General features: G+C 40.3%; 1 protein-coding gene across 3 annotated transcripts in view; it reads left to right on the forward strand.

Moving 5' to 3' along the window:
* Window positions 1-22,729, forward strand: part of RAB4A (RAB4A, member RAS oncogene family) — a 59,726-nt gene that overhangs the window by 12,395 nt on the left and 24,602 nt on the right. For 2 of the 3 annotated variants that reach the window (XM_027094122.1, XM_027094121.1), the window contains exons 2-3: window positions 19,357-19,437; window positions 21,561-21,675. In XM_027094122.1, the coding sequence (XP_026949923.1) occupies window positions 19,357-19,437; window positions 21,561-21,675 (196 nt within the window). Of the gene's footprint in view, window positions 1-19,356; window positions 19,438-21,560; window positions 21,676-22,729 lie in introns of those variants that run through there. The other variant, XM_027094123.1, reaches the window with a different exon arrangement.

Consider the following 22,729-nt stretch of genomic DNA (forward strand, 5'->3'; position numbering starts at 1 on the left):
ATTTTCATGTGTTTGTTTGCCATTTGTATCTCCTTTTCAGTGAAATGCCTCTTCATGTCTTATGCCCATTTTCTAATTGGGTTGTTTGATTTTTTAATTAATTAATTAATTATTGAATTACAGTTGATTTACAATATTGTATTAGTTCCAGGTATATAGAAAAGCGATTCATTTATGTATTTTTTCAGATTCTTTTCCATTATATGTTATTACAAGATATTGAGTATAGTTCCCTGTGCTATAGAGTAAATCCTTGTGGCTTATCTATTTTACGTATAGTAGTTTGTATCTGTTAAGCCCCACCTCCTAATTTATCCCTCTCCCTCCCTCTTTCCCCTTTGATACCCATAAGTTTATTTCCTATGTCTGTGAGCCTGTTTCTGTCTTGTATATAGATTCATTTGTACTATTCTTTAGGTTCCACATACAAGTGATATCACAATAATATTTGTCTGACTTACTTCACTAAGTGTAGTATTCTCTATGCTGCTGCAAATGGCAATATTTCATTCTTTTTTATGGCTGAGGAATGTTCTATTGTACATATATACCACATCTTCTTAATCCAGTTGTCTGTTGATGGGCACTTGGGTGGCTTCCATATCATGGCTATTGTACATAATGCTTCCATGAACATTGGGGTGCATGTATCTTTTCAAATTAGAGTTTGTCGTTTCTGGATATCTACCCAGGAGTGGGATTGCTGGATCATATGGTAGCCCTATTTTTAGTTTTTGAGGAACCCCCATACTTTTCTCCATAGTGGTTGCACAGATTTACATTCCCATCGACAGTGTAGGAGGGTTCCATTTTCTCCACACCCTCTCCAACATTTGTTATTTGTAGACTTTTTTTTTAACATCTTTATTGGAGTATAATTGCTTTACAATGGTGTATTAGTTTCTGCTTTATAACAAAGTAAATCAGTTATACATATACATATGTCCCCATATCTCTTCCCTCTTGCATCTCCCTCCCTCCCACTTTCCCTATCCCACCCCTCTAGGTGGTCACAAAGCATTGAGCTGATCTCCCTGTGCTTTGCGGCTGCTTCCCACTAGCTATCTATTTTACGTTTGGTAGTGTATATATATCCATGCCACTCTCTCACTTCATCCCAGCTCACCCTTCTCCCTCCCCATATCCTCAAGTCCATTGTCTGGTAGGTCTGCATCTTTATTCCCGTCTTACCCCTCGGTTCTTCTGATCATTTTTTTCTTTCTTTTTTTTTTTTAGATTCCATATATATGTGTTAGCATATGGTATTTGTTTTTCTCTTTCTGACTTACCTCAGTCTGTATGACAGTCTCTAGGTCCATCCACCTCATTACAAATAACTCAGTTTCGTTCCTTTTTATGGCTGAGTAATATTCCATTATATATATGTGCCACATCTTCTTTATCCATTCATCTGTTGATGGACACTTTGGTTGCTTCCATGTCCTGGCTATTGTAAAAAGAGCTGCAATGAACATTTTGGTACATGACTCTTTTTGAATTATGGTTTTCTCAGGGTATATACCCAGTAATGGAATTTCTGGGTCGTATGGTAGTTCTATTTTTAGTTTTTTAAGGAAACTCCATACTGTTCTCCATAGTGACTGTATCAATTTACATTCCCACCAACAGTGCAAGAGGGTCCCCTTTTCTCCACACCCTCTCCAGCATTTTTTGTTTCTAGATTTTTTGATGATGGCCATTCTGACCGGTGTGAGATGATATCTCATTGTAGTTTTCATTTGCATTTCTCTAATGATTAATGATGTTGAGCATTCTTTCATGTGTTTGTTGGCAATCTGTATATCTTCTTTGGAGAAATGTCTATTTAGGTCTTCTGCTCATTTTTGGATTGGGTTGTTTGGGTTTTTTTGATATTGAGCTGCATGAGTTGCTTGTATATTTTGGAGATTAATCCTTTGTCAGTTGCTTCATTTGCAAATATTTTCTCCCATTCTGAGGGTTGTCTTTTAGTCTTGTTTATGGTTTCCTTTGCTGTGCAAAAGATTTGAAGTTTCATTAGGTCCCATTTGTTTATTTTTGTTTTTATTTCCATTTCTCTAGGAGGTGGGTCAGAAAGGATCTTGCCGTGATTTATGTCATAGAGTGTTCTGCCTGTGTTTTCCTCTAAGAGTTTGATGGTGTCTGGCCTTACATTTAGGTCTTTAATCCATTTTGAGTTTATTTTTGTATATGGTGTCAGGGAGTGTTCTAATTTCGTTCTTTTACATGTAGCTGTCCAGTTTTCCCAGCACTACTTATTGAAGAGGCTGTCTTTTCTCCACTGTATATTCTTGCCTCCTTTATCAAAGATAAGGTGACCATATGTGTGTGGGTTTATCTCTGGGCTTTCTACCCTGTTCCATTGATCTATATTTCTGTTTTTTTGTGCCAGTACCATACTGTCTTGATTACTGTAGCTTTATAGTAGAGTCTGAAGTCAGGGAGCCTGATTCCTCCAGCTCCGTTTTTCATTGTCAAGATTGTTTTGGCTATTCAGGGTCTTTTGTGTTTCCATACAAATTGTGTAATTTTTTGTTCTAGTTCTGTGAAAAATGCCAGTGGTAGTTTCATAGGGATTGCATGGAATCTGTAGATTGCTTTAGGTAGTAAAGTCATTTTCACAATGTTGATTCTTCCCATCCAAGAACATGGTATATCTCTCCATCCATTTGTATCATCTTTAATTTCTTTCATCAGTGTCTTATAATTTTCTGCATACAGGTTTTTGTCTCCTTAGGTAGGTTTATTCCTAGATATTTTATTCTTTTTGTTGCAAAGGTAAATGGGAGTGTTTTCTTAATTTCATTTTCAGATTTTTCATCATTAGTGTATAGGAATGCAAGAGATTTCTGTGCATTAATTTTGTATCCTGCTACTTTACAAAATTCGTTGATTCACTCTAGCCGTTTTCTGGTGGCATCTTTAGGATTCTCTATGTAGAGTATCATGTCATCTGCAAACAGTGACAGCTTTACTTCTTCTTTTCCAATTTGGATTCCTTTTATTTCTTTTTCTTCTCTGATTGCTGTGGCTAAAACTTCCAAAACTATGTTGAATAATAGTGGCGAGAGTGGGCAACCTTGTCTTGTTCCTGATCTTAGTGGAAAAGGTTTCAGTTTTTCACCATTGAGGACGATGTTGGCTGTGGGTTTATCATATATGGCCTTTATTATGTTGAGGAATGTTCCCTCTATGCATACTTTCTGGAGGGTTTTTATCATGAATGGGTGTTGAATTTTGTCGAAAGCTTTCTCTGCATCTATTGAGATGATCATATGGTTTTTCTCCTTCAGTTTGTTAATATGGTGTATCACATTGATTGATTTGTGTATATTGAAGAATCCTTGCATTCCTGGAATAAACCCCAGTTGATCATGGTGTATGGTCCTTTTAATGTGCTGTTGGATTCTGTTTGCTACTATTTTGTTGAGGATTTTTGCATCTGTGTTCATCAGTGATATTGGCCTGTAGTTTTCTTTCTTTGTGACGTCTTTGTCTGGTTTTGGTATCAGGGTGATGGTGGCCACGTAGAATGAGTTTGGGAGTGTTCCTCCCCCTGCTATATTTTGGAAGAGTTTGAGAAGGATAGGCATTAGCTCTTCTCTAAATGTTTGATAGAATTAGCCTGTGAAGCCATCTGGTCCTGGGCTTTTGTTTGTTGGAAGATTTTTTTTTTGCGGTGTGCGGGCCTCTCACTGCTGTGGCTTCTCCCATTGTGGAGCACAGGCTCCGGACGCGCAGGCTCAGCGGCCATGGCTCACGGGCCCAGCCGCTCCACGGCACGTGGGATCCTCCCAGACCGGGGCACGAACCCATGTCCCCCGCATCGGCAGGCGGACTCTCAACCACTGCGCCACCAGGGAAACCTGTTGGAAGATTTTTAATCACAGTTTCAATTTCAGTGCTTGTGATTGGTCTGTTCATATTTTCTATTTCTTCCTGATTCAGTCTTGGCAGGTTGTGCATTTCTAAGAATTTGTCCATTTCTTCCAGGTTGTCCCATTTTATTGGCATAGAGTTGCTTGTGGTAATCTCTCATGATCCTTTGTATTTCTGCAGTGTCAGTTGTTACTTCTCCTTTTTCATTTCTAATTCTATTGATTTGAGTCTTCTCCCTTTTTTTTCTCGATAAGTCTGGCTAATGGTTTATCAATTTTGTTTATCTTCTCAAAGAACCAGATTTTAGTTTTATTGATCTTTGCTATCATTTCCTTCATTTCTTTTTCATTTATTTCTGATCTGATCTTCATGATTTCTTTCCTTCTGCTAACTTTGGGGGTTTTTTTGTTCTTCTTTCTCTAATTGCTTTATGTGTAAGGTTAGGTTGTTTATTCGAGATGTTTCCTGTTTCTCAAGGTAGGATTGTATTGCTATAAACTTCCCTCTTAGAACTGTTTTTGCTGCATCCCATAGGTTTTGGGTCGTCGTGTCTCCATTGTCATTTGTTTCTAGGTATTTTTTAATTTCCTCTTTGATCTCTTCAGTCATCTCTTGGTTATTAAGTAGTGCGTTGTTTAGCCTCCATGTGTTTGTATTTCTTACAGATTTTCCCCTGTAATTTATATCTAGTCTCATAGCAGTGTGGTCGGAAAAGATACTTGATACAATTTCCATTTTCTTAAATTTACCAAGGCTTGATTTGTGACCCAAGATATGATCTGTCCTTGAGAATGTTCCATGAGCACTTGAGAAGAATGTGTATTCTGTTGTTTTTAGATGGAATGTCCTATAAATATCAATTAAGTCCATCTTGTTTAATGTATCCTTTAAAGCTTGTGTTTCCTTATTTATTTTCATTTTGGATGATCTGTCCATTGGTGAAAGTGGGGTGTTAAAGTCCCCTAGTATGATTGTGTTACTGTCGATTTCCCCTTTTATGGCTGTTAGTATTTGCCTTATGTATTGAGGTGCTCCTGTGTTGGGTGCATAAATATTTACAATTGTTATATCTTCTTCTTGGATTGACCCCTTGATCATTATGTAGTGTCCTTCTTTGTCTCTTGTAATAGTCTTTGTATTAAAGTCTATTTTGTCTGATATGAGTATTGCTACTCCAGCTTTCTTTTGATTTCCATTTGCATGGAATATCTTTTTTCATCCCCTCACTTTCAGTCTGTATGTGTCCCTAGGTCTGAAGTGGGTCTCTTGTAGACAGTGTATATATGGGTCTTGGTTTTGTATCCATTCAGCCAGTCTATGTCTTTTGGTTGGAGCATTTAATCCTTTTACATTTAAGGTAATTATCGATATGTATGTTCGTATTACCATTTTCTTAATTGTTTTGGGTTTATTATTGTAGGTGTTTTCCTTCTCTTGTGTTTCCTGCCTAGAGATGTTCCTTTAGCATTTGTTGTAAAGCTGGTTTGGTGGTTCTGAATTCTCTTAGCTTTTGCTTCTCTGTAAAGGTTTTAATTTCTCCATCAAATCTGAATGAGATCCTTGCTGGGTAGAGTAATCTTGGTTGTAGTTTTTTCTCCTTCATCACTTTAAATATGTCCTGCCACTCCCTTCTGGCTTACAGAATTTCTGCTGAAAGATCAGCTGTTAACCTTATGGGGATTCCCTTATGGGTTATTTCTTGTTTTTCCCTTGCTGCTTTTAATATTTTTTCTTTGTATTTAATTTTTGATAGTTTGATTAGTATGTGTCTTGGCATGTTTCTCCTTGGATTTATCCTGTATGGGACTCTCTGCGCTTCCTGGGCTTGATTAACTATTTCCTTTCCCATATTAGGGAAGTTTTCAACTATAATCTCTTCAAATATTTTCTCAGTCCCTTTCTTTTTCTCTTCTTCTTCTGGGATCCCTATAATTTGAATGTTGGTGCGTTTAATGTTGTCCCAGAGGTCTCTGACACTGTCCTCAATTCTTTTCATTCTTTTTTCTTTATTCTGCTCTGCAGTAGTTATTTCTACTATTTTATCTTCCAGGTCACTGATCCGTTCTTCTGCCTGTTCATCACTGTTTGTTTGCTCTTTAGTTCTTCTAGGTCCTTGTTAAACGTTTCTTGTACTTTCTCCATTCTATTTCCAAGATTTTGGATCATCTTTACTATCATTACTCTGAATTCTTTTTCAGGTAGACTGCCTATTTCCTCTTCATTTGTTAGGTTTGATGTGTTTTTACCTTGCTCCTTCATCTGCTGTGTGTTTTTCTGTCTTCTCATTTTGCTTAACTTACTGCATTCGCGGTCTCCTTTTCACAGGCTGCATGTTCGTAGTTCCCATTGTTTTTGGTGTCTGGCCCCAGTGGCTAAGGTTGGTTCAGTGGGTTGTGTAGGCTTCCTGGTGGAGGGGACTAGTGCCTGTGTTCAGGTGGATGGGGCTGGATCTTGTCTTTCTGGTGGGCAGGTCCACATCTGGTGGTGTGTTTTGCGGTATCTGTGGCCTTAATTATGATTTTAGGCAGCCTCTGTGCTAATGGATGGGGTTGTGTTCCTGTCTTGCTAGTTGTTTGGCATAGGGTGTCCAGCACTGTAGCTTGCTGGTCATTGAGTGGAGCTGAGTCTTGGCGTTGAGATGGAGATCTCTGGGAGATTTTTGCCATTTGACATTACGTGGAGCTGGGAGGTCTCTTGTGGACCAGTGTCCTGAACTTGGCTCTCCCACCTCAGTGGCACAGCACTGACTCCTGGCTGGAGCACCAAAGAGCCTGTCCTCCAGACGGTTAAGAATAAAAGGGAGGAAAAAAAGAAAGAAAGAAAGAAGATAAAATAAAGTAAAATAAAATAAAGTTATTAAAAATAATAATTAGTAAGAAAAAAATTTTTAAGTAATAAAAAAAACAGACAAATGGTAAAAGCAAAGCTGTACAGACAAAATCACACACAGAAGCATACACACTCACAAAAAGAGAAAAAGGGGGAAAAATGTATATATCGTTGCTCCCAAAGTCCACCTCCTCAATTTAGGATGACTCGTTGTCTATTCAGGTGTTCCACAGATGCAGGTACATCAAGTTGATTGTGGAGATTTAATCCGCTGCTCCTGAGGCTGCTCGGAGAGATTTCCCTTTCTCTTCTTTGTTCTCACAGCTCCCGGGGTTCAGCTTTGGATTTGGCCCCGCCTCTGCGTGTAGGTCGCCGGAGGGTGTCTGTTCTTCGCTCAGACATGACGGGGTTAAAGGAGCCGCTGATTCGGGGGCTCTGGCTCACTCACGCCGGGGGGAGGGAGGGGCACGGAGTGCGGGGCGGGCCTGCGGTGGCAGAGGCCGGCGTGACGTTGCACCAGCCTGAGGCCCGCCGTGCGTTCTCCCGGGGGAGTTGTCCCTGGATCCCGGGACCCTGGCAGTGGCGGGCTGCACAGGCTCCCTGGAAAGGAGGTGTGGATAGTGACCTGTGCTCGCACACAGGCTTCTTTGGTGGCGGCAGCAGCAGTCTTAGCATCTCACGCCCGTCTCTGGGGTCCTCGCTTTTAGCCGCAGCTCGCGCCCGTCTCTGGAGCTTCTTTAAGCAGCGCTCTGAATCCCCTCTCCTCGCGCACCAGGAAACAAAGAGGGAAGAAAAGTCTCCTGTCTCTTTGGCAGCTCCACACTTTTCCCGGACTCTCGGCCAGCTGTGGCGCACTAGCCCCCTGCAGGCTGTGTTCACGCTACCAACCCCAGTCATCTCCCTGCGCTCCGACCGAAGCCCAAGCCTCAGCTCCCAGCCCCGCCCACCCCGGCGCGGGAGCAGACAAGCCTCTCGGGCTGGTGAGTGCTGGTCGGCACCGATCCTCTGTGCGGGAATCTCTCCGATTTGCCCTCTGCACCCCTGTGGCTGCGCTCTTTTCCACGGCCCCGAAGCTTCCCCCCTCCACCACCCGCTGTCTCCGCCAGCGAAGGGGCTCCTAGTGTGTGGAAACCTTTCCTCCTTCACGGCTCCCTCCCACTGGTGCAGGTCCCGTACCTATTCTTTTGTCTCTGTTTATTCATTTTTCTTTTGCCCTACCCAGGTACGTGGGGAGTTTCTTGCCTTTTGGGAGGTCTGAGGTCTTCTGCCAGCGTTCAGTGGGTGTTCTGTAGGAGTTGTTCCACGTGTAGATGTATTTCTGATGTATTTGTGGGGAGGAAGGTGATCTCTGCATCTTACTCTTCTGCCGTCTTGAAGCTCCTCCTGTAGACTTTTTTTTTTTAAAGATGTTGGGGGTAGGAGTTTACTAATTTTATTTATTTATTTTTGCTGTGTTGGGTCTTTGTTTCTGTGCGAGGGCTTTCTCTAGTTGTGGCAAGCGGGGGCCACTCTTCATCGCGGTGCGCGGGCCACTCACTATCGCGGCCTCTCTTGTTGCCGAGCACAAGCTCCAGGCGCACAGGCTCACGGGCCTAGTTGCTCCATGGCATGTGGGATCCTCCCAGACCAGGGCTCGAACCCGTGTCCCCTGCGTTAGCAGGCAGATTCTCAACCATTGTGCCACCAGGGAAGCCCCCTTCTGTAGACTTTTTGGTGATGGCCATTCTGACCAGTGTGAGGTGGTACCTCATTGTGGTTTTGATTTGCATTTTCCTGAGGATCAGTGATGCTGAGCATCTTTGCATGTGCCTGTTGGCCATCTGTATGTCTTCTTTGGAGAAACGTCTATCTAGATCTTCCACCCATTTTTTGATTGGGTTGTTTGTTTTTTTGATATTAAGCTGCATGAGCTGTTTGTATAGTTTAGAGATTAACCCCTTGTTGGTCTCATCATTTGCAAATATTTTCTCTCAGTCTGTAGGTTATCTTTTCATTTCATTGATGGTTTCCTTTGCTGTGCAAAAGCTTTTAAGATAGATTAGGTCCCATTTGTTTATTTTTGCTTTTATTTCTTATTTCTAAGAAAATATTGCAACCATTTATGTCCAAGAATGTCTTGCCTATGTTCTCGTCTAGGAGTTTTATGGTGTCATGTCTTATATTTAGGTCTTTAAACCATTTTGAGTTTATTTTTGTATATGGTGTGAGGGAGTGTTCTGATTTCATTTACATGTAGTTGTCCAGCTTTCTCAACCCCACTTGTTGAAGAGACTGTTTTCTCTACTGTATATTCTTGTCTCCTTTGTCATAGATTTATTGACTGTAGGTTTATTTCTGGCCTCTCTGTTCTATTGCATTGGGCTATATGTCTGTTTTTGTGCCAATACCACAGTTTTGATTACTATAGCTTTATAGTATAGTCTGAAGTCTGGAAGGGTTATGCCTCCAGCTTTGTTCTTTTTCCTCGGGATTGCTTTGGCAATTATGGGTCTTTTTTGGTTCCATATAAATCTCAGGATTGTTATTCTTGTTCTGTGAAAAATGTCATGGGTATTTGATAGGGATTGCACTAAATTTATAGATTGCTTTGGGTGGTATGGACATTTTGACAATATTAATTCTTCCAATCCAAGAGCATGGGATATCTTTTCATTTCTTTGAATCAGCTTCAATTTCCTTTATCAATGTTTTGTATTTTTCAGTGTATAGGTCTTTCACCTCCTTGGTTAAGTTTATTCCTAGATATTTTTTTGATGAAATTTTAAATGGGATTTTTTTTTTTTACTTTCTCTTTCGGATATTTCATCGTTAGTGTAAAGAAATGCAACAGATTTATGTATTTAATCTTATATCCTGCTACCTTACTGAATTCATTTATTAATTCTAATGGTGAGTTGTTTGAATTTTTTTACTGTGGAGTTTTGAGAGGGTTTTTTTTTAATTGATGAATATATTCTAGATGCTAGTCCTTTGTTGGATATTTTGCAGATCTTTTCATCCAGTCTGTAGCTTGTCTTTTTATGCTCTTAGCAAGGTTTTCTACAAAGCAAAAATTTTCAATTTTGGTGAAGTCAGATTTATCAGTTTTTCCTTTTCTGGATTTTATTTTATTTTTATTTATTTAATTTAATTTATTTATTTATTTATTTATTTATTTTTTGGTGTCCAGTCTGAGAGCTCTTTGCTTAGCCATAGATCCTGAAGCTCTTCTCCTATTTTTTCCTAAAAGTTTCATAGTAATGTTTTACCTTTTAAGGCCGTGATCTATTTTCAGTTAATTTTGCATAAGATATGAAGCTTAGGTCAAAGTTCTTTTTTCCCCCCCATGGATGTCCAGTTGCTTCAGCACCATTTGTTGAAAAGGCTCACTTTCTTCTGTGAAATGATTTTTGCACTTTCAAAAGCATTTGGACGTATTAATGTAGGTCTACTTCTTAGTTCTGGTCTGTTCCATTGATCTATGTGTCTCCCCCATCAGTCCCTCACAGTGTGATTGCTGTAGTTACATAATAACTCAGGTAAGGTGATTGCTTCCACTTTGTTTTTCTTTTTCAAAATTGTTCTTGCTATGCTAGCTCCTTTGTCTTTCCATATAAATTTTAGAATAATCTTGTCTCTATGTACCAAAAAGTCTTGCTAGAAATAGGAATGAATTGGCATCTTTACTTTGTCTAGTCTTTAATCCATGAACACAGTATGTCTCTCTGTTTATTTAGATTTCCTTTTGTTTCTTTCATCAGCATCGTGCAGTATTTTTTATCATAGAAACGCTTTACATGTTTTTGTTAGACTTATGCCAGAGTTTTTTTTTCCAGTGATTGCAAGTGGTGTTATATTTTAAATTTTGACGCTCATGTGTTTGTCATTAGTATGAAGAGATACGATTGATTTTTATATCCTACAATCTGGACCTTGCTGAACTCACTTATCAGTTATAGGAGGGTTTTGGGTTTTTTTGTTTTTGTTTTTGTTTTTGATTCCTTGGATTTTCTATGTAGACAATCATATTGTCCGCCAATAGGAACAATTTTATTTTTTCCTTTTTGATCTGTGTGCCTTTGTTTCCTTATGCCTCACTGCACTGGCTAGAACTTACTGTATGATATTGCATAGAGTGGTGAGAGCGGACATTCTTACTTTGTTCCTGATCTGAGCGGGAAAGCAGTCTTTCACCACTCAGTGTAAGGTTAGCTGTAGAATTTTTTAAATGCTCTTTATCCGTTGAGGGAGTTCCTCTCTGGGTTGCTGTCTTTTTTTGTTTTTTTGAGTGTTTTTATCATGAATGAGTGTTGACTTTGACGAAATGCTTCTGCTGCATCAGTTGATATAATCGTGTGATTTTTCCTTTTAGCCTGTTAGTAGAGAAATTACATTGATTGATTTTCAAATGTTGAACAGCCTTTCGTCCCTGAAACAAAGCCCACTTGTTCTTAGTGTATAATTTTTATATATGTAAAACTGAATTCTTTTTGCTAATATTTTGTTAATGTGCATAAGAGATACTGCTCTGTCATTTGTGTTGTTTTAAGGCTGTCTTTTTCTGGCTTTGGTATCAGGGAAATACTAGCTTCATAAAATAATTAGGGAAGGGTTCCCTCCTCTTCAGTTTTCTCAAAGATGTTATATAGAGCTGGTGTTGATTCTTTTTTTAAATGTTCATAGAATTCTCTAGTAAAACCATCCAGCCTAAATGTTTCTTTTTTGTTAGTTTTAAAATTACCGATTCAGTTTCCTTAAGTTATATGGCTATTTAAGTTATCTATTTTATTGGCTGAGTTGTACTACTTTGTGTTTTTGAAGAATGGGTCCATCTCATCTAAGAAGTCAAATTAAAGTATGTGGAGCTGTTCTTGTTACTCCTTTGTTACCCTGCTGGGTCTGTAGTGCTGTGACCTGAAATTGGCTCTGTGTGTCCTCCCTTTGTTGTTGTTGTTGTGAGTCTTTGTTACATAAATGAGTTAAAGATGGTCCTTCATGTTGGCCTCTCTGTGGCGTTCTTCACAGCAAGCTGAGACGTTAGTTCAAAGCCTTGCCAGCACCAAAGTCCATTCTTACACACTCAGGTGCTTTAAATATAGCCCCAATACACATATTTTTAGCCATTCAGAGGCTGCCTGCTTTGAATACCCTGTGAAGCCACACTCTCATCTGCAAACTTTTGCTTAGACACACTGGGGCTGTGACAGGCCTCTAGCAGGTGCTGTCTGGCTTCCCTCCCATGCAGCCAGTCAAAGTGCTACCCAAACGAAGGCGGTGTGTGCTGTGACCATCTCAAGGTCCTGTCTTTTTCCTTGGTCTGCCCCAGACCTTGAACTCACCAGTTTTGCTAGAGGTTTATCAATTTTAATGATCTTTTCAAGGAACCAGTTCTTTGTTTTATGGATTTTCTTTGTCTTTCTGTTTTCAGTTTCATTGATGTCTGCTCTTTATTTTCTTCCTTCTGCTTGCTTTACTTATTTTGCTCGTCTTTTTCTGTGTCCTTGAGGGTAGGAGCTTAGATAACTGATTGAGACTTTTCCTCTTTTCTAATATATGCATTTAGTGCTCTGAATTTTCCTTTCAGCATTGCTTTAGTTGTAACCCACCAGTCTTGATAAGCTATATTTTCATTTCCATTCAGCTCAGTGTATTTTTCTATTTCCCAGGAGACTTCTTCTTTAAATCATGGGTTATTTAGACGTGGATTGGTTAGTATCCAAGTATTTGGAGATTTTCCTATTGTCTTTATATTATGAATTTCTAGTTTGATTCCCTTGTGGTTGGAAAACACATTTTATATGATTTCAATTCCTTTAAATTTGTTGAGGTTTGTTTTATGGCCAAGGGTATAGTCCATCTTGATTTACGTTCCATTGTCCCTTGGAAAGAATATGTGTCCTGCTCTTGTTGGGCAGAGTGTTCTGTAAACGTTGACTCCATCCTCTTGGTTGACTAAGCTGAGTTCTTCTGTGCCTTTGCTGATTTTCTGTCTAGTTGTTCTATCAGTGTTGAGAGAGGGGTGTTGAAGTCTCAGCCATAATCGTGGGTTTGTTTCTCCTTTCAATTCTATCAAGCTTTAGTTTGATGTATTTTGTAGCTCTGTTTTTTGGTGCACACATTGAGGCTTCCTATGTCTTATTGGTGGAATACCCTTTTTTCATTATATAGTGACACTCTCTTTCTCTGGTCATTTCCTTTGCCCTGAAGACTGTTGTAGCTGATAATGATAATGATTTACTTTGATTAATATTTGTGTGATATACCTTTTTCCATCCTTTCACTTTCACCCTGCCTGAACATCATAATTGAAGGGAGTTTCTCGTAGGCAGCTTATAGTTGGGTCATGTTTTTTCAACTAATCTGCCAATCTTTGTCTTTTACTTGATATATTTATATAGTTTACATTTAATATAATTGATCTGTTAGAATTTATTTTTGCCATTTTATATTTTTGCTTTCTGTTGTTTTTCATTTTCTCTTTTCTTTTTCTAGTCTTTCTGTGGTTTATGTGAACATTTTTTAGAATTCCATTTGACTTACCTATAATGTTTTTGAGTATATCTCTTTGCATTGCTTTTTTAGTGGTTGCTCTAGGTATCACACTATATATACATATCACAGTCTACTGGTGTCATCATTTTACGTTCGGGTGAAATATAAAAACCTTGCCTTCTCTTATAGGCATACCTTGTGTTATTGTGCTTCACAGAGACTGTGTTTTTTACAAATTGAAGTTTGTGGCAACTCTACATTGAGTAAGTCTGTTGGCATCATTTTTCCAACAGCATTTGCTCACTTTGTGTCTCTGGGTCATGTTTTGGTAATAATCAAAATATTTTAGACTTTTTATTATTATTATATTTGTTATGGTGATCAGTGATCTTTGATGTTCCTGTGGCAAAAAGATTATGACTTGCTGAAGGTTCAGATGATGGTTAGCATTTTTTACCAATAAAGTATTTTTTTAATTAAAGTATGTACATTGTTTTTTTAGACAGAATGCTATTGCACACTTAATAGACTACAAGATAGTGTAAACATAACTTTATTTGCACTGGGAAACCAAAACATTTGTGTCACTCACTTTATTGTGATTTTTGCTTTATTGCAGTGGTCTGGAACTGAACCCGCAGTATCTCTGGGGTAGACCTGTGCATCCGTTCACCCTCCCCCACTTGTAATATAGTCATCTTAAATATTTCCTCCTCTTATATTTAGTCACATCAAACAGTGTTACCATTTTTGCTTAAACACCCAAACACACTTTAGAATACTCAAGAAGAGAAGAAAAGCCTATTGTAATTACCCATTTACCATGTCTTCCTTCCTTCATGATGTTCCATGATTCCTTTTATCACTTCCTTTCAGGTTTGTTTGTTTGTTTGTTTGTTTTTTGCCATGCTGTGCAGCTTGCAGGATCTTAGTTCCCCAACTAGGGGTTGAACCCGGGCACCAGCAGTGAAAGGCCGGAATCCTAACCACTGGGCCACCAGGGAACTCCTTTCCTTTTGGTTTAGAAAGCTTCCTTTAGCCATCTTTTAGGGTAGATCTGTTGGTGACAAATTCTGTTAGTTCTTTTTTTCCTCTACGAATGTCTGGATCTCTCCTTCATCCTAGGAGATTTTTAGGGTATAAGGATATAAGATTCTGGATTGAGAGTTCTTTTCTTTCAGCCCTTGAAAAATATTGGTGCCACTTCTGGCCTCAGTGGTTTCTGATGAGAAATCTGTTGTCATTTGGATTGTTTTTTTCCTGTAGGTAAGGTATCATTTCTCTCTGGCTGCTTTCAAGATTTTTTTTTGTTTATTTGTTTTTAGTTTTTAGAAATTTCATTATATATCTTGGCATGGATGTATTTGGACTCTTGTTTGGAAGAATCTAGCTGTTCGAATTCAGTAAGCTTTGCGAATCTGGATTTATGTGTCTTGCCAAATTTAGGAATTTTTCAGCCATTATTTCTTTGAATACTTTTTCAAACCCATCCTCTTTTTTCTTTCCTTCTGTGACTCATGAAAGTTAGATTTGTTTTTTTTTTTATCATCTCAGAACTCCATGAGGCTCTATTAATATATTTTCAGGCTATTTTCTGTTTGTTGTTCAGATTAGATATTTTCTATCATTTTGAAGCCCAGTTCACTGATTGTTTCCTGTGTCCCATTTTGTTTTGAGCCCATCCACTGAGCTACATACATCAGTTATTGTATTTTTCAATTCCAGAACATCCATTTGGTTCTTCTTTATATCTTCCTTTTCTTTATTAAGCCTTTCTTTTTGCTGAAGATTTCTCCTTTTCATTTGTTTCAGTCATGTTGTTATTGCTTGTTGAAGCATTCATGATGGCTGCTTTACAGTCTTTGTCAGATTTTTCAGACGTCTCTATCATCTTGGCACTGGAATCTGTTGATAATATTTTTTCTTTCTGTTTGAGATCTTCCTGGTTCTCGATATAATGAAGGATTTCCGTTTGAATTCTGGGCATTGTTTCATTGTGTTATGAGACCTTAGATTTTTATTTAAATCTCTTGTTTAACTCGTCTCTGCTCTTGGGCGCTACTCTGTGACTGCTGGGTGAGGTGGAAGCCCAGGCTGCCTACCGAGCTCCCATGGACACCCAGGGCCAGGGCTGTTCCTTGTACTGCTGGGCCAGGGTGAGAGCCCCGGTGTCTGGCCTCCCACACCCCATGACCACATGTCCCCACGGGCACTGTGGCTCCGTACCTGGCCTTGGGACACCACCCTGCTGGGGGCGTCAGGGAACCTCACTGCAGCCTCGGAAGGGTGGTGGTCCGGGCTCCCCACTCAGCCTTTGCTGGCATTGGTGGCGTGAGGCCACAGTTTTTCCTGTAGTGTTTGTCTGGAGTAGAGCAGTTTTGTGTAAAAGGTTTCTCTCTTGCTGGGTTGCCCTTTCCTGGTTCGATGACTTGAGAGAGCAGGCTTTTGTTGGGGCTTCTTAAAATCTGCCTCCATTGGCATTTCCAGGCTGCCAGCTTGTTCAGCTCCAAGTCTGGGAAATACGAGGGAAAAGGAAAAACCCAGGGGACTCATCACTGTGTCATTCCTCAGGCCCCAAGATCCCTGGCCAGTTTGCCACCTTCTCTACACTTTTCAAAGTCTTCTTATGTTTCTTTTATACGTAGTGTCTAGGGTTCTAAGTTGTCCTGAGCAGGCAGAATGGGGAAAAGTACTTCTGCTCCATCTTCTTGGAAGCAGAAGGCCGCCTTGGTGTTAAGGGTCATTTTTTGCACATCGAATTCTACATTAGACAGTTCCTTGTTTTTGTGCTCCTGCCCCAACACTGTGAAAATGGTGACCTTTGGGGTTAAGGAACCTTGTTTCTTAATAGGGAGTTTTCCCTTTCTTGCTGATTGCTTTTACAGTTTAATATTGACTCTACCTCATTCTCTGGGTTTTTTTTTTTTTTTTTCCATTCCAGAATATGTACTAGACCTATATGTTGGACCTTTTCCTTCAATTCTGCATTTTTCTTAAACTCTCATATTTTCTCTCTCTTCATGTCTCTGTTCTGCCTCCTAGTAATTTTCTCCAGTCTGGATTGCAGTTCACTAATTTTCTCCTTAGTTTTGTTGATTCTACTCTTTAACTCACCCACTGACTATTTATTTTTAATGACTGCAGTTTTTATTTCTAGACAGACACATTCTGGAAATCTACCTTTTCTTTTATAACATTTTTTATGGATTCAGTTCCTTTTTTATGGTATCAATCATCCTGAGTATACTTTGTCAGGTTCTTTTTTTATCAAATTCTTGAAATTGTCATGTCTATGGATTGCTGACTCACTCACGATGGGTTGTTTGAATGTTTTGTAATTTTAGATTGTGAGGATTGTGCGTCTTCAGAGGAGCTGTAAGCATGGGTCTCCTATGTATCCTGGTTTGAGGATGTGTCCTTCCAGAGTGACCTGCATTTGCATCTTCCAGGCATCCTGTTGATATCACTTTCTAAGGCCATTTTTATTGTTTTAACTTTCTTGACTTGGAGGTTCATTGTCGACATGTTTTTTAAGTTTGAATTTCACACTCATCTGTGGAGCCAGCCCATGATACATCTTCAGAGCGTAATGTCTTTCTGCTGATCCTGCTGAGAGGTCGGGCAGAGTCAGAGAAGGTTCCTTGTCCTCCTGAGCTGGTGAGAAGATTTTTCCAGCCTGTCCTTCACTTGTTCAGATTCAGCTCTCTACTCCTTCCTTCACATGGGCACAAACTCTTGAATCCTGTCCCACAGGTGTTAAAACTCAATACTGACAACCCTCCTGGGGCCCCTCCTGCTTTTTCCAGTTCCAAGCATCTAGAGATTGCCTTTTCTTTCCTAAAACGTCAGCTATGTGTCTTTTTTTAATATGATATATTTTTTCCAGCATTTCTAGTTGTTTAACCCAAGAGGGTTTTCAAAAATAGGGTTTTCTATTTAAGTATGAAAACTTACCTCTTGGAGCTACAAGATTCAGAGTGTGAAGAGTTTTTTGGAGGAATTAAATATTTTTACATATGGAAATTACACATCTTACTTGTCTTTTGTCCAGCAAGGTGCAAGTCAGTTGATATGTTATCCTTTTACCTGTTGAGGTTGTGGTATAATCTGGAAAGCGATTACCATAATAGAGTCCATTGAAGCAAAACTTGCAAAGCAGAAAATAATAATGGAACAAGCATTAAGCCAAAGACTGTGCTTAGATCTATGAGGTTTTGTTTCAGGATTAGATGGACTTGTGAAACTCCTTTTCTTATGTGCATATAAAACATAAGGAACATTCGCATTTGTATATATAAATTATTTTTGCTCTCAAGACTTACTTTTGCCTATATATTGGCAGCATCTTTACCTGGTTCTCATCTTCCAGTGTTTACAACCTATGTAATGTATTGGGCTTTATTTCTTAAATGGAAGAGGATTTTGAACAAGATTGAGAACTTTCAGTATTTTCATTTTAACCTGGCAATCTTAATTTCTTGGGCTGTGAAAGCTGTTCGGTGACAATGATGAGACTTGCGTATTTTATTTTGTATGTGTGGTAAAATATACGTAGCATGAGATTTGTCATTTTAAAATCAACAGTTCAGTGGCTTTAAGTACCTTCACATTGTTGTACAACTATCGCCGCCATCCATCTCCAGAACTTCTTCATCTTCTCAAACCGATACACATATCCATTGAACCCTGACTCCCCACTTCCTCTCTCCCAGCCTCCTTGCAGCCAGCCTTCTACGTTCTGTCTCTGTGAGTTCGACCACCCTGGGTACCTCATATAAATGGACTCTTCTGGTATTTCTCCTTTAGTGACTGGCTTAGTTCACTTAGCACAATCAAAGGTCATCCATGTTGTAGCCTGTATCAGAATTTCCTTCCTTTTTAAGGCTGAATGATATTCCAATGCACAATGTGGTACAAAATGTATGTACCACATTTTGTTTATCGTTGATCTGTCAATGGATATTTGGGTGGCTTCCATCTTCTGGCGACTGTGACTAGTTATGAACACTGGTGTGGCATGCTTTCAAAACAGGCAGTGAGGTGCATAAAACTGTAGGTATTTTTAAATGCTAACAATTGTGAATAGCACTATCCTGCAAGTTTAATTGCCTGTAACTATTTGAAAAGCACGAGAGGTTGAATAGGCTTGACCTTTGGGTGATAAGGAATGTAGTTCTTAGGAACAGGGCTGGACCAAGCACCAGCAAACAAATTGACCATTTGTGCTTCGCTGGGTGGGTGGTGGGGGGGAAGGAACCAGGGCTGGGAGCGCGTGGTCGGGTCTGAAACAGGAGTGTGGAGGTGACACCTTCAGAGGTGCCCCCGACAGAACCAGGAATGTGGAGCAGGCCCTTCAGGGCCACGGGCTGAGCCTGGCAGCCGGGGGTCAGCAGACATGGGTCGGGGTCAAAGTGTGAGGGTGGAGAGGGGCTTGGTGCCTGCAGCGCTAGGCTGAACAGAGCTAGAGTTCTTCGCCAACAGAAAAAGCAAAAGGAGTCACCAAGCCAGTGTCAGGCTACCGAGGCCCCATCATTCCGATTCACAGATTCCATTCTAGAAGCCTCTAGTTCCAGTTTATGGAAAGTAGGATCCCAAATTAAATCTATTCCCCTGCGTAAAGAAGAAGTGAAGAGCTCTCTCTATATTGAATGGGACAAATATCACACGCGGAGTACTGACCCAAACCCCTGTGCTTAGGCCGGCCTTCCCAAAGGTCATAGACACAGGAATGAAGGCAAGGCCACAGAAGTCTGCAAGTGCAGGGAAAACTTATACCTGTTTGTGAAAGAAGAAAGGAGTGGACTTCTCAAAGCCTGTAAGTCTACCAGGTTTTTTCTTTTGTACAGAAAAATTGCAATTTCTAGGCGATTTTTGCTTGTCACTGTGTGTGTATTTATTTGAATAGCAAAGAGATTTCAGTCATTACAAGAGGAGTTTTCAAACTTCCAGTATCAAAAGAAATTGTCCCCAGAGCAGTTTGAAAAGGCACTGGGTTAGCATATAAGCCATGTATCGAAAAGTTGGAAAGGTAAGTCAGTGTGTTTATTGCCATTTTCACAAAATATTCAGTTACCTCTTTTTTATATTAACTGAGATTTCATTAAATTTTATGATTGTAGTCTAAGTTCGCGGCACCTGCTCTAAAGTTCTGTTTCACGGTCTCTTTCTGTTTTTCAGATTTTTTGTTTAAATTCTTGGTTATTGGGAACGCGGGGACCGGCAAGTCTTGCTTGCTTCATCAGTTTATTGAAAACAAATGTAAGTGACGTCACATGGTCAGTGTTTCTTGCTTCTTTCTTGTTTCTTGTTTCATGTCTTCTCCCGAGAGCGCACTCTTGTGCAGATTTGTTTAGGACAAAACTTCCGAATACGTTTCCAGGGAAAATGTCATAGTTTAAAAATATTTTTAAATGACATAAAAAGTTTATGTTATTAAACGTTTAGTAATCTGATTTTTTATTTAGCATTTCAGTTGCGTAGTGGGTCATTGTTCATTATGTAGTGCGTTGTCCTGTACATTTCCCAGACACTAAAATACAGTATGATGCTGTGGAATTCTGTTTCCTGGCAGGAGTGGCCCGAGAACCCTAGTTGTACATTTTGGATAAGATAGCATTTGCTCCCCAGCGGCCTTGTGTTGTCCTTAAGGCAGCTATCGTCATCAGTCCTGTTTTACAGGTAAATAAACAGGTTTACAGGACTTGGTGTGTGCACTTGGGATGGTCACCTAGGAACGGTGCATGTTAGACTCAAACCCAGGCCTTTCGACCACAGAAAATATCTTGTGCCGTTGACTTGCCCTGTGTTGGTGAGAGAGGTTGAATTTTGTATTCCAAGCTACTGTAAAAGACGGTAGGTTCGAAAGTCCTTTAAATTAAGCCATGCTTATATAGTAATGGAAAGAATTGTGGAGAATGACCTGTCTATCTAGAGGTAGTCAGGTGAAGGCCCGAGCACAGAAAATTAATCTCACTTAATGAAGCGCCTCTTAAGAATGCGTGAGATGCATTAGGTGGCGGGCGGTGGAGACAGAGGCAGCAAAGGGTGTCCTGGGAAAGAGCTCTGAAGAATAAGATTCTAGAAGTGTTTTCTGCTGCTTCCATTTCCATCGACCAGGAGCTTGTTGGAAACTTCATGTAGTGACACGGACCTAGCGTGGCTCAGCCCCTCTTGAATTGACAGGCATTCACCCGCTGGGCGGCCTGGGGTTCTGTACGAGTTACCCAGACTTTGCATTGTTCCATCCCAGAAGAGGGGACGCTGGGCCAGGTGCCCGGCCTCGGCGGACACTCTCCCTTCACATCCTCCCCTCACCCCTCACGACCACAGTAATGATGTAAGGAGGCTTCACTGTATTGCTCTCGTAGCTGTGTCTTAATCAGGATGCCCTTGGCCTTTCGTTACTGCCTTCGAAGGCTTCTCCCGCCAGGCTGGCCCAGTAGCTGGGCACCAGCGGATGTCCACGCCGGTCTGCACTGTCTGGGCCTGAGACAAGCTGCTGGAATCAGACCCTTTCCTCCCCCAGGCCCCCAGGGAGCAATGAACAAACACAGCTGTCAGATGGCGCCCTGGTTTCTGGTACAATTAAATTTTATCCTATAGTTATAAAATATAAACCAGTCCATGGACTGTGTAGCCAGGATATTTGTTTTTTCTTTTCCTTTCACATCACAGAAATTTTCTTTTATAAGACAGCTTATTCCAGTTGGGTTTAGCAAACTACTTATTTTGCCAACCTCCCTGCCCATTCAGACAGTATTGATTTCTCCAGCAAATTCATTCCAAATGATTGCCACACACAATACTCGAGTTCATGAAACTCAACAGCTGTAATGTGCATAGAGGTCTTGGTTTGGGGTGTGTTCTGAATTTTTTACTCTGTCTTTTCTTCTTTTTCCCTTAATCTTGGGTGAGCATCAAGTTTCTTTCTTGGGCCACGGTGCCTCTCCTTCCCTTTACTTCTGTTTCTTTAGAATGTTCGTCCGAATAGTTGAAACTATCGTTGGCCAAGTTGCAGTCTGTCACTGGGCAGTAAGCCCTCCAAGATGGTACCCAGTATTTTGTGCAGTTGCCATTCACGAGAACCTTAGCGGTGGTCAGGTAGATGTGGTCTTACATGGCGTGGCCACCAAGCCTCAGCTTCAAATACATGGCTTGTTTAGGTGTTTTGAGAAGAAGCTTTATTGCCTCCTTGAGAACAGGAACTGTGTGTATTCTGTTTAAAACAGTGAGCGCTTATTAGCATCTGACTGTTGGAGAAATGAATGGCGACAGTAAATTACATTTTCCATTGACAGCACTCTTGATTTCAGTGTTACTTGTATAAATCTATAAGCCTGTTTCCCTAATGTTCTAAAATAAAATTTCTTTTTCTTTTTCAGTCAAAGATGACTCAAATCACACAATAGGAGTGGAATTTGGCTCAAAGATAATAAATGTTGGTGGTAAATACGTAAAGTTGCAGATATGGGACACGGCAGGCCAAGAGCGGTTCAGGTAGCGTTTTCTCCAACTTAATAAAAATATTTGAAAAGTGGGTTTGAAATAATCGATTATATTCTCATAATGTATGTGGTCCCCTCCTCCCTCCCCGCACCCTCACAGATTTTAGAAAGTTCACCTCTGGAAGCTTTAAGACAAGCTAAAAGTCAGTTTTTCTCCACACAGCATTGATTTACGAAAGAATACGTTAGAATCTCTTCCGAGTGCACGCGTCCTAATTTGGAGGCGAATTTATTCTTTGGGACCTAGTGGGTGCATTAGGAGGTCGTGGCATTGCATATTCCACACATTACTTTTGGATTAAAATCAAGGCAAAGTAGTAGCACAAACAACTTTTCTCTGTATTTCACTTTAAAAGGAGAATTTTTTAAAACCTCTTTGGGGGTTGGTTTTGCTTTACATTAAAACATTCCACAGAATATTCTCTCCTCAGCACTTGCATTACGCTGAAGTCATGATCGACGTTTGGAATGATGACCACAGTCCACAGCAGATAGGTTCCACGTTTGATATTCTGTAACTGCTAAAGCAGGAAAGTAGATTAATATTTTAGTTGCGTTGTTTTGAATAGATACAGAAAGTCAAACAGAACAGATATTCACAGTTACAAAATGCAGTTAAATGGAACTCAATCCCAGTGCAAGCATTTCACTTAAAGTCAGGTATAATATTTTAAATGCTCAATAATTGTTTGCTTCAAAAGTATCGTAACTAGAGCTTCCCTGGTGGCACAGTGGTTGAGAGGTCCGCCTGCCGATGCAGGAGACCTGGGTTCGTGCCCCGGTCCGGGAGGTCTCACATGCCATGGAGCAGCTGGGCCCGTGAGCCGTGGCCGCTGAGCCTGCGCGTCCGGAGCCTGTGCTCCGCAACGGGAGAGGCCACAACAGTGAGAGGCCCGCGTATCGCAAAAAAAAGTATCATACCTAGACTTCAGACAGTATTACTATAAAGCTATTGTAATCAGAACAGCGTGGTAGGACTTCCCTGGTGGCGCAGTGGTTAAGAATCTGCCTGCCAATGCAGAGGACATGGGTTCGAGCCCTGGTCT

The sequence above is a fragment of the Aethalodelphis obliquidens genome, unplaced genomic scaffold (assembly GCF_003676395.1).
Source record: "Aethalodelphis obliquidens isolate GAN/ISIS:26980383/991018 unplaced genomic scaffold, ASM367639v1 scaffold87, whole genome shotgun sequence".
NCBI classification, from domain to species: Eukaryota; Metazoa; Chordata; class Mammalia; order Artiodactyla; family Delphinidae; genus Aethalodelphis; species Aethalodelphis obliquidens.